The sequence below is a fragment of the Drosophila novamexicana genome, unplaced genomic scaffold, assembly GCF_003285875.2.
Source record: "Drosophila novamexicana strain 15010-1031.04,08,12 unplaced genomic scaffold, DnovRS2.1 tig00000462-arrow-pilon, whole genome shotgun sequence".
In the NCBI taxonomy this organism is placed as follows: domain Eukaryota; kingdom Metazoa; phylum Arthropoda; class Insecta; order Diptera; family Drosophilidae; genus Drosophila; species Drosophila novamexicana.
In genome coordinates, this window is record NW_020824806.1 from 4,709,135 (window position 1) to 4,725,376 (window position 16,242).

The 16,242-nt window shown below is 44.7% G+C and overlaps 4 protein-coding genes across 5 annotated transcripts; 3 read left to right on the top strand and 1 right to left on the bottom strand.

The window, feature by feature from the left end:
• Nucleotides 1-164: 164 nt before the first annotated feature.
• On the top strand, nt 165-1,619 carry LOC115760779. Its single transcript, XM_030702269.1, has 4 exons — nt 165-903; nt 958-1,104; nt 1,168-1,344; nt 1,408-1,619. Exons 1-4 carry the CDS (start codon nt 847-849, stop codon nt 1,561-1,563), a joined length of 537 nt encoding a protein of 178 aa, XP_030558129.1. The 5' UTR covers nt 165-846; the 3' UTR covers nt 1,564-1,619.
• LOC115760773 (ubiquitin-like modifier-activating enzyme ATG7) lies at nt 1,541-7,246 on the bottom strand. Its single transcript, XM_030702261.1, has 10 exons — nt 6,992-7,246; nt 6,398-6,931; nt 5,967-6,170; nt 5,763-5,907; nt 5,348-5,695; nt 5,111-5,275; nt 2,458-2,748; nt 2,266-2,382; nt 1,698-2,193; nt 1,541-1,623 (listed from the first exon to the last, which is right to left on the bottom strand). The coding sequence occupies exons 1-9, from the start codon at nt 7,180-7,182 to the stop codon at nt 2,143-2,145; spliced, it is 2,046 nt and encodes a 681-aa protein (XP_030558121.1). The 5' UTR covers nt 7,183-7,246; the 3' UTR covers nt 1,541-1,623; nt 1,698-2,142.
• On the top strand, nt 3,109-5,049 carry LOC115760775 (32 kDa beta-galactoside-binding lectin). 2 transcript variants are annotated; one of them, XM_030702264.1, is made up of 4 exons: nt 3,109-3,152; nt 3,524-3,605; nt 3,745-4,332; nt 4,705-5,049. In XM_030702264.1, exons 1-4 carry the CDS (start codon nt 3,125-3,127, stop codon nt 4,988-4,990), a joined length of 984 nt encoding a protein of 327 aa, XP_030558124.1. In that variant the 5' UTR covers nt 3,109-3,124; the 3' UTR covers nt 4,991-5,049. The 2 variants fall into 2 exon arrangements, with proteins under 2 accessions (XP_030558124.1, XP_030558125.1); XM_030702265.1 differs by lacking the exon at nt 3,109-3,152 and having other exon boundaries at nt 3,271-3,605.
• A 1,108-nt stretch (nt 7,247-8,354) lies between the features above and the next one.
• Nucleotides 8,355-15,876, top strand: LOC115760729 (eukaryotic translation initiation factor 4 gamma 2). Its single transcript, XM_030702203.1, is given in 4 exon segments — nt 8,355-8,374; nt 10,815-13,577; nt 13,654-15,542; nt 15,609-15,876. Coding segments are annotated over 4 exon segments (4,851 nt in total). The 3' UTR covers nt 15,788-15,876.
• The last annotated feature ends 366 nt before the right edge of the window (nt 15,877-16,242 follow it).

The window sequence follows — 16,242 nt, forward strand, 5'->3', positions numbered from 1 at the left end:
TCTGTTGTTGTTTTTTCGATATTTGCAGAAGAAAGCAGCTACCATCGGCTCTGTGGGAAGCCAAGCCTTAAGAGATTTGCCTTTGTTGTTGGTATCTGAAATTTGGCCTAGGGTCAAATGCTGTGCGAGACGAAAGATATGTGTGTCAAGTGTTGTTTATCAGCCCAACTGTAAAACTAGATAAAAGTAGAAAACAAACTGTAAATGTGCCGCACACATGTGAAGGGATTAAAGAGCACATCCTGTGCTCGTCGATATCTTTCCCTGTTATGTTATTTTTGCCTGCGCGCTATTTTTAACATTAACCCGAAATACACTTAACATTAACATAAACTATTGACCTGCAGCTTTCTACATTCCGTTCTCGAGTTTAATGAACTGTTATTTATGCGAGTATCTTGATTTATGGTCTGTAACACTTACATAGACATTCTACGAACAATATTATGATGCTAATATAAACAAAACTATTTATGCTTAAAAACAAAAAAACAAAACAAAAAATAATAACAACAATTGTCGTCACGTCTTCTAAGCGAAAAATGATCAACTAATGGGAATTTGACGAACTAGTTCAATGAACCGAAAAGATGCTAATTTCCACATACTTTTCTTATCAGTCTATGTAAAATTCAATCTGTGTATGTAAATTATAAAAACATTGTATAGCAATTTGTTCATTTGTTTAACAAATGTGATCTATGCTTCAACACTAAAACATTAAATATATATTAACTTTGAGTTATCAAACTCTCGAACTTGTTGTGTATTCAAGCAGAAAATGATAGGTATATATATATATATCGTTAGGTGTTTTACATATTACATTCAGTAAGCGTAGAGATCATGGCCCAGCCACTGGGCTTTATAATAGTGCTCCATTTATGGTTATTTTTTACCCCTGTGAGTACTCTATAAACTAAGGACAACCAATATTATAAAATTCTGGCCCCTTAGATCCAGGCAAGGCTCAAGATCAACGGCCTAAGTTGTGGCGCCCCTCAGACAGACATGATTAGCTTGGAACAGTGTCGTATAAAGGCCGTAAATCGCAATCTATATCTCATGAACATGCGATATAAAGTGATAAAAACCATAACAGAGGTATGCATACAAGTGTTATCTCTATACGAAATGAGGAGTTATCTTTTCAATGATTTCCTATAGTTAAAGGTTCATTATAAATTCTTCAAACGTGAACGTGGTGGTTGGCATCCTTGGTTATATGATACGAATGCAGATATATGCGATTTCTTCAAAAACCGCAAGAGATTTTTACTGTTGAATGAAATATTCAAGAGGTTGAATGGATATACGACCCTGAATCACACCTGTCCCTATATGGTTCGAGTTTTTTTACTTTTAATTTACTTAGCTGCATTAATTTGTGAATCCTTTTGTGTTTAGGCTAATACGGAAATTCAGGTTCTGGACTGGTCGGTGCCTGATAATGTTTTAAAGCCATTTCCCGTCGATCATGGCGAATATGCACTGCACACAACTTGGTATCACAATAAGAAAATACTTTGTCAAGTCAACGGTTCGGTTGTTTACTCCGACTAGTTGAGAAATATGTTGAGTAATGTATGTGGTAAAAGATTGATCGCCATCAAAGTCTATTATCTGGAATATAGACATCAAATGTATTACTGGCAACTTAATCTAAACTTAGTTAAAGTTTACTTAAATCAACCTACCTCACTATCAAGTCGCTTTAACTCTGAAATGACAGTTTTATCCTCCAGATCTTGCCCCTGTAAATAACAGCGCAACAGAAATAGGCTTCTGTTGATATGTTAACATATTGAACGAGTAACACTGTTTACATTTGCTTACATTTTACATTTACATAACACTCTTAACAGAAAGGATCAGTTGCTTAACACTGCACGCAATTGCATCTGCAACGCATAACATTTGTTTACAGTTTGTTTAGTTAACATAACCTTAAATGTAATCCAGATACGTTAAGTGAAAACAACTGAAAACAATTATTTATATAAGCAGTTTTTCGTGGATAACATTAAATATCTATTATAATGACAATTAAATTCACTAGTTTTTTGCGTGATAAAACAAAGAATGACGAATGACTCTTTAATCTTAAATATAGTAGAAAATGCAATGTTTGTTAAAAGCAAACTAATCTTCGTTCTCGGACATATCAAATTGATCATCATCAAAGTCTATTATCTGGAATTTAGATAAAACATATTACTGGCAACTTAATCTGAACTTAGTTAAAGTTTCATTTAATCAACCTACCTCACTATTAAGTCGCTTAAACTCTGAAATGCCAGTTAGATCCTCCAGATATTTGGCCGTCTCGAAGGTTTTGAACAAGAATGCGTGACCCTCGCTGCGATATGCGGCCAAAACGCGCTAAAATACGGGAACAAGGCATACATTCTGTACATCTGTACATATCGACATATATATATTCATATTATCAAATACCTGCGAGCAGGCAATACACTGCGCAAACTTTTGTGTGGCAGGCAGAATGTTCTCATAGTTGCACAGCATGCCGCGTATGGAGTGCGGCAGGATGCCCAACAGGCCCTCCGGCAGTTGGGGCGTCTCCTGATGCTGACCAACTCGACTGTTGGCGTAGTAGGCGGGCGCCAGTTCCCTTTGCGGATGCTGCAGCAGGGCCACCAACAGCTCCACCGCATAGCTGGCTGCTATGTTAGAGACGCCGGGTCGCGTAACAGTGCACTGTTGATCCAGTGTGCGATCTTTAAGCGACTGTAAATAACAGAAGAACAGCAGAATTAGGCTTCTGTAGATATTTTAACATTTTGGGCGAGTACCAGTGTTCAGATTTGTTTAAAATTTGTATGAGTAACAGCTGTTAACGAACAGGACCTGTTAACATAACGTGGACCTGTCTAACATAACATATGTTTACATTTTCCCTACATAGCATTTGCTTGCTGCATTAACAGCACACAAACTGTTAACGGGCGCTGTAGTAAGCTGGGTATGCAGCCAATAACATTTATTTACATTTTGTACGGCCCAGCTAAGCTTTGCTTGCTTTTTAAACAGCATACGAGCTTGCAAAAGCTTTTTAGTATCGTTTTACAGTGTCAACAAACAACAAATACAAATATATATATATATGAACAAAATGACTCCCCCCACGATAGGTAAGCCAGCTGAGCGTGCGAGCGCCAAGTAAACAATTAAAACACAAAAAAAAAAAACAAAAAAAAAACAAATTAAAGGAAAAACAACAAAAATTAACTAAATAGTAAAAGTACATAACACGGAGCGTAGAAGAGTGCAATGGGCAGGCCAAACAACGCTTGCCAGCTCTCGAGTCGTTTACTGATTAGATAAAAAGCAACAAAACTCTCCGAGAAGTTGCCGTGGGCAAAGAATTATTGTTTTCATTGAACGTACCGTGAGATAATGTCGATTCGCCTAGCCGACAACATCGATAAAGTCTAACAAAAAAAAAAAAAATCGCCGAAAAATCGCCTATTACCAAATAAATATTGCTTAAATATGTTAACAGAGTACTCGGGCAATCTGTCGCATCCCCTGGAGTTCGGCCATGTGCTGGAAATTGTGGCCAAGACAATCGACGGCGCCGCCCGGTAAAGTACACCCAACCCCCTGAGAGACCCGTCTAAATTGCTCGAACATGACTAAGTGTACTTGGTCTCTTATCGGGGTGCAACATATGACTAACTCGACGCCGACAACTAAACAATTGTATAACCCGCCGCCGTCTAGGTTCCATATCAATCTGTGCACGGCCAAGTCGACGGTGAATCCGGACGCGGACATTGGATTACGTTTCTCCTGCTATTTTCGCAATGATACGATTGTGCGCAATGCCCGTCTGCATGGGATTTGGGGCGAGGAGGAGACCCAGGTGATGGACAATATAACGCTGCCCAATCCCATTGTCAGCGGCGAGTTCTTTATGGTGTACATCTTGGCGTGCGAGGATTGCTTTCACATATCCATCAACAGTCGCGAATTTTGCACATTTCGCTATCGCCTGCCATTGAATGCGATACGCGCCGTCGAGATATGCGATCAAATCCAGGTGATCAAACAGGTCGATCATCGCACCGTATTCCCCAATCCCTGGCCGGCCATACATGCCTCTGACTATTTCAAGGCCTTTAGCAACGATCAGCCCATACTGTTCAGTCCCGGCCATGTGATTGTGATCACGGCGCGTTGCTTTGAGAACAAACGCGGACAGTTTATTATCAAGTTTACCGATTCGGATACGAAACGCGAGGAACTGCATTTTAGCGTGCGTTTCGATGAGAAGTCTGTGGTGCGCAATAGCATGAACAAGAACTTTGAGTAAGTCGCTTTACAACACTGCTAATTGAAAGCTTTAAGCCAACATTTAAAGCTCAGCTGCTAAAGCGAAACTCAGTCAAGCTCATTGAAAGCTTAACTTAATGGCGTTTCTTACATTTTGTTCTCTTTCAACACTACACAAAAGTATTGCTAGCGTATTGAGCACATATTAAAGCTCGCTTAAAGCTGTTGAGTGCTTTTAGTTGCTCATAAAGTTATTTTGCACCACGCAACTTTACTAAGCTTAAAGCTTGACTGTATTAAATAGGTTGAGCCTTACAATTAGTTGTAGCTTAAAAGCTTCTAGGCAAGCTTTAATATATTAAAATAACTTGATTATTAAGCTCAACATACTGATATTTTTCTTTGCAGATTCGGTAACGAGGAGCGCCACGGCGGCTTTCCCTTCGTCTTCAATCAGCAATTCAAACTGGCTTTGGCTTTTACGGAACGCGAAGTTCTAACCGCGGTGGATGGCTATAATTTCTTCAGCTATGCCTGGCGCACACCCAATGCCATGATGAATCTGGTTGGCTTCAAGGTGACCGCCATCAATGGCCTCGTGATACAAATAACCGGCGTGGATCACGTGCAAACGGGCGATCCGACGTGCGCCGGATTCGAGAAATATTCGCGACATGATTACGAGTGCGCTTAGCTTAAGGTTTGCTTTTTGTTTACAACTAGATGCATTCTGTATACTAACTAACTATGTGCTATAAAGTCTGAGAGTTTTGTTTAAGTATTACGTGATAGCTTGACTCGTTTGGGTACTTACATTGCCCGGCGCGGTCACATCATTGCAGAAGTAGCAGCCCAGCTGTTGCCCACCGATGCACTTGAGTCCTGCGATATCCTTGGGATTATCGCCCAGCGGCTCCCGCGTGCTGCCATGCCGCATGACCAGATAGCTGTCAAAGCCCAGCGCCGCATTGATGACAATCTGTGAGGATATATAGGAATTAATATGCATCACTTGAGTCTCATTCGAATGCATTTGTTAACCGGCTCCAACCTTTTGATGTGCCGCACCAAGCAGCGTGGGCAGCCAGCGACTCTCTCGGGAATCGGTGAGCAGAAAGATGACATCATGCGCCTGCAGCTGCTGCTCGATCAGCTGCAGATGCTGCGACGTTTGGGCGCGCAACGCCTCGCCTATGGTATGGCCGGGCATGGGTATTTCCAGTACATAGCCCTTGGTCACGGCGCTGGGATTAATCTCGAGCAGATGCGCGGCAGCTGTGGGTGCCTTCATGCGATTGCCAGCGACTGCGTCCGCGTGCGTGTAGAGGCTCTGGCGCACCGGATTCGAGTAGCCCACCTTGCCGCTGTCCAGCAGCGTGATGTGCTTGAAGCCCCAGGACTAAGGGAATAATAGATATTACAATATATATAACAGATTAATATGACAGAGAGCCGGGCAGACGCACCAGTAGATTGCGGGCCACGGCACAGCCGAGTGTGCCGGCGCCGAAGAGCAGGCACTTGGTCTCTGCCAGGATATCCAAATTCAAATCCGGCACCAGGCGCCACTTCATCAGCTTCAGGTTTAGGTTGATCGAGTTCTCGGCCAGTCTGTTAGGGATGTAATCTCGTAATTAGGGTAATTTTTGGTTTCTTGATGTGCTACTAACTTGGCCGGATCCATGCTGTCGCGCATATTGGCCATGCGTGGCCCCATTTTGCCATTGCGATTCGCTTCCCAGCCGACAAACTGCAGCTGCGCGTAGTTGCATGGCTCCGCCTGGGACACATGCCAAATCAGGCTGTTGTCCAATTGCAGTTGCTGATCGTAGCGCAGGCCCAAAAATTTGAGCGGTTTGCCAACCAGAGTGGGACTAAATGAGTGAAAAGTGTTTAAATGAGTCAAATGTTGTTGCAATTCTGTAAGGAAGCACTGTGCTCAACGCTCTTCACTCTCTCGCTCTCTCACTCTCTCTCTCAACAAAAACAAGAGCAAACTATCGCTATCGATGCCTGACAAATCAAAAAGAGAGCGTAATGCTCTCTTTGAGTGCACACGAAAAGCAACGGTAATTAATTAGCAGATTAACTCAATAATTACCACCGCTGCAGCAGCAAGGCCACATAATTGCGCATCAGCCAGGCCGGATTCTCGTACTCGCTGGGATCAGCGAAACAGTAATAATAATGCTCCGCCTGCTGCTCATCAAATTGGCTCAAGGCAGCGCTCAAGCTGCGCGCCTCACACACCTTCGCCCCCTCGTCCACATACAAGACGAAAAAGTTCTGCGCGTCTGCAGGCAGCGCGCGTATGGCGTCGACGCAGGCGTCACAATTGGGCAGCGCTTTGAGTTTTATGGGGTCGTTTAGCAGCTGCAGGGTGGGCGTCAGCGGGCAGGGAAAGGCGAACCAGTAGTAATAACTGTGGCACTTGAGGTCGGCAAACGATAGGACAAAGAAACGTGTCAATAAACTGGCATCGTTCAAGGCACGTCCGCTGCTCATATCATCCAAAAGTTGCCTGCCCTCATCTGCCAGCAGGGCGGTTTTGTCCAGAGCCTTGAACTCCTCGATTGTGTTTTTATTGTAAATATGCCCGACGGCTGCATGGCTGAATTTTGGTGGCTGCGCTTCGCTGTGAATCGATCGAGTGTTAATTGCTTTGGCCTTATCAGCTGCCTCATTAGCTGCTCACCTATTATATGCGCTGTAGTCGACCTCGAGCAGACAGCCGGACGCCTTGCGATTTGTGTAATGGCCAAAAATTGAGCGTTTCGTATCGGACAGACGATCATAATCCAATTTAAGCTCGGCCAGTTTGTGCCAGAAGGTGGGCGACACAAACGACTCAAAAGGTGCAAATTGTAAAATTTTATTATCGCTCATTGCGTTATTTTGTTGCTAAAAACAGTGGACCGATGCACACACACGCCCACAATGCACAATATAAACAAACAATGGGGAAACAAGTAACAAGCACGGAACGGCATGAGAATGAAACGATCAGCTGTGCGATGTGCAATACTATCGATTGGCACACAGCTATGTGAGGGTAGGGTCACACTGACTACGGAAGTCCTGTTTGTCTCATAAATATGAGTACCTAGAGTATTGACAGTACATAGAATTCGAATTTAATTGAGTTGCTAAATATGCATCCGATTATAATCACACATAAAATATACAAATTTCAAATTCATTCGATATTTAAGAGCACACTTTCATTTTCTCGATAGTCACACATCGATATTCATAGAAATATCGCGGAGCACGCCATCTATAGCATAACCCGATATTACAGTCGATTGTCTAGCAGCACGTCGGACTGGTGGTAGTAATTTTCGCAAAAAAAGTTGCCATACAGTCAGTAATTTATAGAGGTTAGTACAATAAAGGCGGAGAAAGCTCAGAGCCTACTACTACAATTGTATTTAAGTATAACAAGAAATATAATAAAAGTGTGTTATATTGGTTTGAATTCTAGTACAAAGTGAACTAAGGTTATAAAAAAGGCAAAAAAAATATAGCCTCAAAAACTTTTCCATGATGCATACATACATACATATGTACGCTTAAGACGTCCTCGATTCTGCTTCTTCGCACAGAGCTGCAGCAAATCGACATTAAATCAATAAATGTGAAATAATTCAGCAGTGTTTTGCCCTAACAGTGGGAATTCGTACAACTTGAGTGAAAGAAAAATGTAAAATGCGCTGCATGAAATTGACAAAGAAATCGAAAAAAATGATTCACTCAAAATACAAAGAAATGTGTGTATGTATGTATGCATATACAGCACATGCATACATATGTAGGTAGATAGAGCGAGAAGAGCAGCAGCAGCACGGCAACGTCAAGTGCCAGCAAACAAAATGGCGTCGGCACACAGCGGAAAAACTGCTGTTGACGTTGCTTTGCTGCTGCTGCTCTCGCTCCTCTCTTCTCTCTCCACCGTTAAGGTTGAGTTTTTCGATTCGCTTTCAATGCAGCTTCATTTTGATTTTCCGTGTGTACGCTTTTATCTTCGAAAACAGCCACACACGTTTGCACGCACACACATGCGGTACATGTTCATGGTGTGAGTGTGTGTGTATGTGTGTGCACTTTGTACAATGTGCATGACGAAAGCATTGAATAAAGAGTAACAAAAAAAAACTAGTTGCAAGGCATATTGAAAACAGGCCGGGTTATGGCTTTAGAAGAAAACCAGGGCGGGTCATTGGATTGAATACAGTAATTTACGCATTTACCAAGTAAAATTCAGTTTTATTGCCTCTCTCGCTTTGTATCTGTGTGCGTGTGTGTCATTGGAAATGGCATCAGGTTTTTTCTAGTGGGATTTACTTAACGCTTGTGCACGACTCACTCGAATTGAGGTCAAAATCATCCACAACTGGGTCTCTTGACGCGGCATCGGATTTTAGTCTGTTCGGGTCGGGGTCGTCGACGTCTTTGCGCTGCAACGCTTGAAAGGGCGGAATTATGTGCACATTCTTTTGGGGTGGTTTTACACTTTGGACACTTTTGGGGAGTGTTTGGAAGGCATTAAATTGCAGTCACATACACGCACACACACGCTTATATACATAAGTAAACTAACTGCAAAGCAGGCTCAGGGTTGCTTCACATGGGGAGCTTTTGATATGCGGGTATGATTCTCCAATTCTCCAATAGGTACATATGTATATGTATGCATGCTCTCTTTGAGTGAAATTCGTTTATAAGCAAAAGTGAAAAAGTTAGCGTACAAATGCGATAATGTACGCTGCGAAGTTATATTTTGTTTATGCTAAGCACTGCTAATCAACAAAACAGCAACGCACCCATCTAGTACATTTTTATTGGGGTCAAAATACTTTAATTCGATGGCGCAGAGCGCAAACTGCGAACCAGCAAAAGCTCTAGCAGAGGCCATAAACCTCCACACAAACGCACACAAGCAAAGGACACTGACACTGAGAAATTTTTGCTCGCTTGTGCGCAGCAGCAACGTCTAGCAAAATGAGTACAAACACACACGTTCGCAAATGTGTATGTGTGTGTGTATGTATGATACGTGAGCATCCACATCCCAGTTTGATTTTTTTTACATACATATAGAGGAGTTCAAACTTGGCAAACGGAGCGCGCGCAAACAAAGAAAAAGCCAACAAAGAACAAAAGCGAACGACCTGGCAGAGCACAGCTGCTCAGTTAATTTGTGTGCTTATTAAAATCAATTTAAATGCATTAAAACTGTGTATTGAGCACCTTAAGTAATTGCATTTAATAAAATGCACTTTAGCTGCGCACTATAATTGTGCGCCGCAAGACGGCAACACTGTCACGCATCTGTACATAAACTAACACACACACAAACATACATAAAATACATACAATAAATTTCCCCAAGCTGAGCGAGAACACAGCAATTGCTTGTATATATGTATGTATTTGTGTGTGCTTGTGGCGCTCAATTGCGTTGCGTCGTGTGTGGGGGAAAAGTGAAATAAACTTGAAGGTGTTTTGCGAGGTTATTTTCATTAAAATTCCAGTTTTAGACTTCTGATAGTTTCCCATTGTCATCGGTCAACAACTAAGCGAGTGCCTTGGCGCACAACCGTTGTTTTTAGTTGTAAAGCCGAGCTTTTTTTTTTTTTGAGTGTAAATGAAAACGAATGAGTGTTTTTTAACAGCTGTGCAGCAGCATTATTACTCATTGCCCTGTTATTAACATACATATAAAAGGCACGAGCATAAACAAAAGTAGTCGAGAGTGTGAAAAGTAATTTCGAGGTAATTTGATTTATTTGGAGATTTCTTCGGTTGAAAATATTATTGTAATGTGTGTGTATAACTGTTTATATCCTCTCAGTTTTCATTTGCACATTTGTCAGTATACCCCCTGTACGTATGTATAATATTTAGACCATATCACACAACTTTGTCTAGATTTTTGTGTACATATAATTTGAAACTTTCCCCCCCTACTCAAACTTGTTTCTAATTAGATTCTTTTGGCACGGCTTCTTTCTCTATATATCAACAGGATTCCTATAAGTGTAAGCGGCAAGCAGCAACGGAGCAGGCAATATCCGATTAGACAGGAATCTAACTGACTATACAAATTACACTTAAAACCCGGAAGAGCGCACGCAGAACCTAACGAAGCAGACGTAGCAGAAGAGAAAGAGACTTAGGACAAAGCAACCGAAGGGAGCCCCATCATTTACAGCTATACATATACAGCTTAACATATATATATATATCTATATATATATATATATTTTGTGTGTGTCTCTTGTGTGCGTGTGTCTGTGTTTACTATACAAAATTTCTGTTTTGTTTCGCGTGTGTAGTGTTGTATAACAGCACAGGAGAGCATAGAGAGAAAGAGTGTGAGAGAGAGAGAGAGAGACAGATCAAACAGGATCCAATAAACAGAAGCACCGTAAACTAACAGAGAGAGGGCTTCACGAATTCCGTGACGCTTTCAACGAGAGAGAGAGAGAGGAATTGTAATATTTTTCGCTCCCAAGTCGATAGAGAAAAATTATCACCATTCCACTATCAACGTACGACGCCGCTCCCCTTTTGCACACTTACGACGATAGTCCGCAACGTTGGGCTAACGGTACAAGCAACGGGCATCAGGCAGGCGTCATCATAGATCAGTTTCGCCGCCACAGCGCCAAAACGATCACCATTGAGGGAGGCACCAGTACCGGTGACACGACGAGCATCGGCGGCGGCAGCAGCAGCATTAGCAGCAGCAGCAGCAGCGGCGGCGGCGTCGGCGGCGTCAACGATTTGCGTTTGATAATAACGGCACAACAAAACGATATTATCGAGCGCAATTACGACCAAGTGACCAATCGCGGCGGTGGAGGCGGAGGCGGCGGCGCCGTTTCAGGCGTCACCAGCAGCAGCGGCAACAGCAGCAGCGGCAACAGCAGCGGCAGCGGAGGCCAAACACCACCGACACCACAAACAACAACGGCGTCAATTGGACAAAAGACACTGCTCAACACAAGTCCCAATCTATTGCCCATAACGACTGCAACCGATACGTTCAACAATCTTAAGAATTGGGTCAAGATCGATAAGGGCACAACAAACGCCACGAATCATACCGGCGGCAGCTATCGTGCCAACAAATCGGCTACTGGAAACAGCAGCAACAGCAACGAATCCCCATTGGGTGGAAGGAACGGCAGCCGTTCAAGCGCAGGATCAGGCGGCGGCGGCGGCTCATCAGCAATTGCTGGCGTGAGCGGACAAATTGGTGGCCCAAGCGGACACTACTCCACTGGCTATAATAAGAATACCGTCAAAATTCGTCAACACGATTCGGAGCTAAGCCCAAGACCTCGACGATCATATCAAAACGATTCGTCGTCGTCGCGTTACTATAACAAAAATAGTGACATTTTGGGTGCAAGCGGCAACAATAACAACAGCAACAACAACAACAGCAGCAGCAGCAGCAGCAACAACATCGGCGGCAGCGGCGGCAGTCAGCAAACGCTGAACGCTGATAGCAACTCGAGCAACTATAACGGCGGGAGTCTGGGAGTGCATCGTGGTAGTCGCAACAACTATCACACGAGCTCCGATGGCGTCAGCTACAATCGCAATCTAAACACCAACTCGGGCAGCAGCTATCGCGGCAGCGGCGGGCGCTACGAGACGGTCAATGGCAATGGCAACAGTAGCAGCAACATCAACAACAGCAGCAGCAGCAGCAGCGGACAGCAGCAACAACAACAGCAGCAACAGCAACAACGTCATTACAGCAGCAACAACTCGGCAATTGGCAAATCAAATTACGGAGCACAACGCGGCGGCAACAACGGCAACGATGGCAACAACAGCAATGCCGGCCACAGCCTGAGCGGACGCTATCGCGACGACCACAATCGGGATAATCGGGACAATTATAGGGACAGCTACGCAGACGAATCGCCGGGACATCAACGTTATAGCGGAGGAGGAGGCGGCGCCGGTGGAGGAGGCGGCGGCGGTGGAGGCGAACGCAGCGGACACGCCTCAAATCGTTATCGCAGCAGCAACAACGAGGAGCGTTACGAGCGTGGACAAAGCTTGAGGCATCAGCAGCAACAGCACCAACAACAACAGCAGCAGCAACAACAGCAACAAAGCTACAAATCCACAACACCACCGCCAACAACAACAACAGCAGGAGGATCAGGAGCAGTAGCAGCAGGAGGAGCAGCAGCAACAACTGTTTCAGCTGGACAACAGCAGCAGCAACAACATCAGCATCAACAACAGCAGCAGCAGCAGCCCATAACTGGACGCTGGATACCGCCATCGCTGCGTCCACAGCATGGCCTGACGCAGAGCGAGAAAAATGATGCAGTATTCCGGCGTGTGCGCGGTATATTGAATAAATTGACGCCCGAGAAATTCCAGGAGCTGAGCGATGAGCTGCTCAAGCTTGATCTTAACTCAATTGTCATACTGAACGGTGTCATCTTGCTGATCTTCGATAAAGCATTGGACGAGCCCAAATACTCGTCTATGTATGCACAGCTGTGCAAGCGTTTGTCCGAGGAAGCGCCATCATTTGAAAAGGAACCAAACAATTCGTGCACATTTCTGCGCCTGCTGATCGCCGTCTGTCGGGACAAGTTCAACAATCGACTGAAGCGGGATGAGGCGAACGATAATCGACCACCGCCCGAGAATGAGGCAGACGAGGAGGAGCGACGTCATTTGGCCAAACAGCGTATGCTGGGCAATGTCAAGTTTATTGGGGAGCTCAATAAGTTGGATATGCTCTCCAAGAATGTATTGCACGCGTGCATTATGGAGCTATTGGATAAGAAGAAGAAGCGTACGGCCGGTGCGCAGGAAATGTGCGAGGACATGGAATGCCTGGCTCAATTGCTCAAGACTTGCGGCAAGAATCTGGATTCAGAACAGGGCAAAGAGCTGATGAACCAGTATTTTGAGACGTTGGAACGTCGTTCAAAATCAACTGAATATCCACCAAGGATACGCTTCATGCTAAAGGATGTCATCGAATTGCGACAAAATCATTGGATACCGCGCAAAGTTGGCGGCAGCTCCGACGGACCCGTCCCCATAAAGCAAATACGCTCGGACGACGACTCAATTATCCGCACCCCGTTCGCCAATCGCAATCGTGATATGCGCAACAATGATCGCGACGGCGACAGCTGGATGAATCGATTCCATTTGAATATACAGCCCGGCGCCTACAATGACATGTTCAGCGGGCTGAGTGTGACGGGCGCATCGCCAATTGTATCGCCGTAAGTATAGCCGGGAAAAATGGATGATTCGAGTCGAATTATACAGCAATCTAATTCTCTTTCTCTTTTTTCGCAGCTTTGCTACAAGCGCTAACAATCGGGATCGTGATCGGGATCGTGATCGTGATAATCGCCAGTACAACAATCGCGATCGCAATCGTGATCGTGACGGCGGCAACAGCGGCGGCGGCGGAAGTGGAGGTGGCGGAGGCAACTACAACAATCGTTACAACAACAAGCACAGCAATCAGAATGGTTCTGGCAACGGAGGAGGAGGAGGCGGCGGCGGCGGAGGAGGAGGAGGTGGTGGAGGCGGCGGTAATCGCGACGATTCTCGCGGCAGCGGCGGCTCGCACCGGAACAACGATCGGAACAATGATCGCAACAATGACGGGCAATACGGCAGCGGGAATCAGCTGATGCTGGGCGGCAAGGAGTTGGCGCCGCGTTTTAAGCGCAATCTGATAACAACCAATCAGGATTCGGTTGAGAATTTGCAAATGCGCCCGGCGGCCAACTCGTTGCTGTTCCGTGCTGCCTCACAGAATCAGAAATTCCCGGCCACGCTGCCCATCTCGACGCCGCCCAGCGGCAACTCTAGCTCGCAGCTGTCCAACTCGCATTATCCGCTGTTGGGCACGCCCACATCGCATCTAATGAACAATCCGACACGTCCATCGTCCACACCTTCGGCTGAGTATGGTGCGGATAATCGTTCGCTGCTCGCGACCCATCAGCTGGGCGAGAAGAGCCTGAAGGCGACCTCCTCGTCGCCAAACTTCGGCACAGCCGGACAGTTAACAGCAGCCGAACACACCCTGGAGCAGAAGACAATTGGGGGGGCTGATAGCAAGGAACAGCTGGCTAAGAATGGCGCATTGGAGCGACCCACAACACCGTCGGGCTCCAATTCGAGCAAGCAGCAGCAGAAGAAGGACAAGGGACCCAGCAAGGAGGAGATGACTAAGAAGGCCACCGCCTACTTTAAGGAGAAGTTCTACTATGAGGAGCCAAATGATGATGATGATAATGAATTAACTGTAAATGATGAAATTACGGCCGAAACCCCAAACGAATCGGAAACAATGGAAACCACAAAACCGGATCAATTTACGGAACTGGTAGAGGGTTTCGTTGAGCTAAAACTGCCGGAGAAAGCGTTGAAGGATGTGTGCCTCAATCTGCTGATGGAGGTGCTGGACCGTGTGAATGATGTATACCTGGAGCGTATCGTGCGCTTCCTGCAGACATTGCGCAAACTGTCCAGCATTAAGCCGAATGTCATCGTTGAGATCTTCAAGCAGCTGGTGAACAAAATGAACGAGCGCGAGGCACTGAATCCACGGATAACCGCCCTGGTCGCCTCTGTGCTGAGCAAGGCGGTCTGTGAGCCGGCACTAATTAAGCTAAATGACATTGCCAACTATACGGACAATGGACAGCATTATCCATTGTTTTTGCTCGTGCTGCAGCAGCTGCACAAGACAATTGGCAAGGATGCGCTCGAGGAGAAGTTCCGTGCAAGCAAAATTGATTTAATGAACAGCCTGCCCGAGGTGGATCGCAACAAGGAGCGTTTGGCTGAAATTCTCGAGGATCGACAGCTGTCGTTCCTCTATCCGCTGCTCAAGGTCCAAGCCGAGATGCTCAAGCAGCTGCAGAGCGATCCGAATCCAAACAGTTTCTATAAATGGATCAAGGCCAATGTGGACAACAAATACTACAAGGATCCGGGCTTCATACAGGCCCTCATGACCGTTGTGGTCAAGTATATAACCAAGGAGACGACACTCGCCAGCAACATGGATCCCAAGGAGCATCCCGAGAAGTCGGTCACCCAAAAGGAACAGGCCATGCTAGAGACCTACAGCCAGATGCTGCAAACCTTCCTCAGCCAAAACGAATTGCAACTCATGGCGCTCTACGCCCTGCAGCTCTTCTGCTACAACGAGAACTTCCCCAAGGGTGAGATACCATCTCAGAATCATCTATTTTCTAGATCTATTCTAATATTTATGTTTCATATTTCAGGTATGCTTTGTCGCTGGTTCAAATATCTGTACGATTCCGAGATCATTGAGGAGGAGGCGTTCGTTTTGTGGAAGGAGGAGATTTCTGACAAATACCCAGGCAAAGGCTCGGCGCTGTTCCAAGTGAACGCCTGGTTGACTTGGCTCCAGGAGGCCGAATCTGAGGACGATGAGGATTGAAATACCCAAAATGCATAATAACCAACCACACACACACATACTATATATGTAATAACACTTCTCTATATATATATATATATTTATTCGCAACCAGCTAAAACGTAAAAAAAAAACAAAAAAACAAAGCAACAAAAAAAAATTAACCTTCAACAAAGAAAAAAACAAAAGGGCAAAAAGAACAACAACAACAAAAAAAAAATCAACATTAATACATTATCTAAAACAAGATGAAAGTTGAAATCGCGGTTGCAAATGTTAGTCAAATTATAGTAGAAAAAAAGCTACAAGTTTAATCCAAATTAATTGATATTCATTCAAGTTCAAGCAACTTTAACAATTAACCACACAAATAAATAAAACGGCAATAGACGCAAACGTAATAAACATTATGATATTTAACTAAATACGATTCCAATGCGAATTTTCAGAGAACAAAGAACCATACAAAGTATATA

Bases quoted from the DNA above. Each gene is read 5' to 3' on its own strand.
- LOC115760773 (XM_030702261.1), bottom strand. From the start codon at position 7,182: ATGAGCGATAATAAAATTTTACAATTTGCACCTTTTGAGTCGTTTGTG. The intron at 5,908-5,966 runs GTTAGTAGCACA...CATCCCTAACAG, and splicing joins GACAGCATGGATCCGGCCAA to ACTGGCCGAGAACTCGATCA. The intron at 2,383-2,457 runs GTATTTGATAAT...CCCGTATTTTAG, and splicing joins AGTGTATTGCCTGCTCGCAG to CGCGTTTTGGCCGCATATCG.
- LOC115760779 (XM_030702269.1), top strand. From the start codon at position 847: ATGGCCCAGCCACTGGGCTTTATAATAGTGCTCCATTTATGGTTATTT. The intron at 1,105-1,167 runs GTATGCATACAA...GATTTCCTATAG, and splicing joins TGATAAAAACCATAACAGAG to TTAAAGGTTCATTATAAATT. The intron at 1,345-1,407 runs GTTCGAGTTTTT...TTTTGTGTTTAG, and splicing joins ATCACACCTGTCCCTATATG to GCTAATACGGAAATTCAGGT.
- LOC115760775 (XM_030702264.1), top strand. From the start codon at position 3,125: ATGAACAAAATGACTCCCCCCACGATAG. The intron at 3,606-3,744 runs GTAAAGTACACC...GCCGCCGTCTAG, and splicing joins ACAATCGACGGCGCCGCCCG to GTTCCATATCAATCTGTGCA. The intron at 4,333-4,704 runs GTAAGTCGCTTT...TTTTCTTTGCAG, and splicing joins AGCATGAACAAGAACTTTGA to ATTCGGTAACGAGGAGCGCC.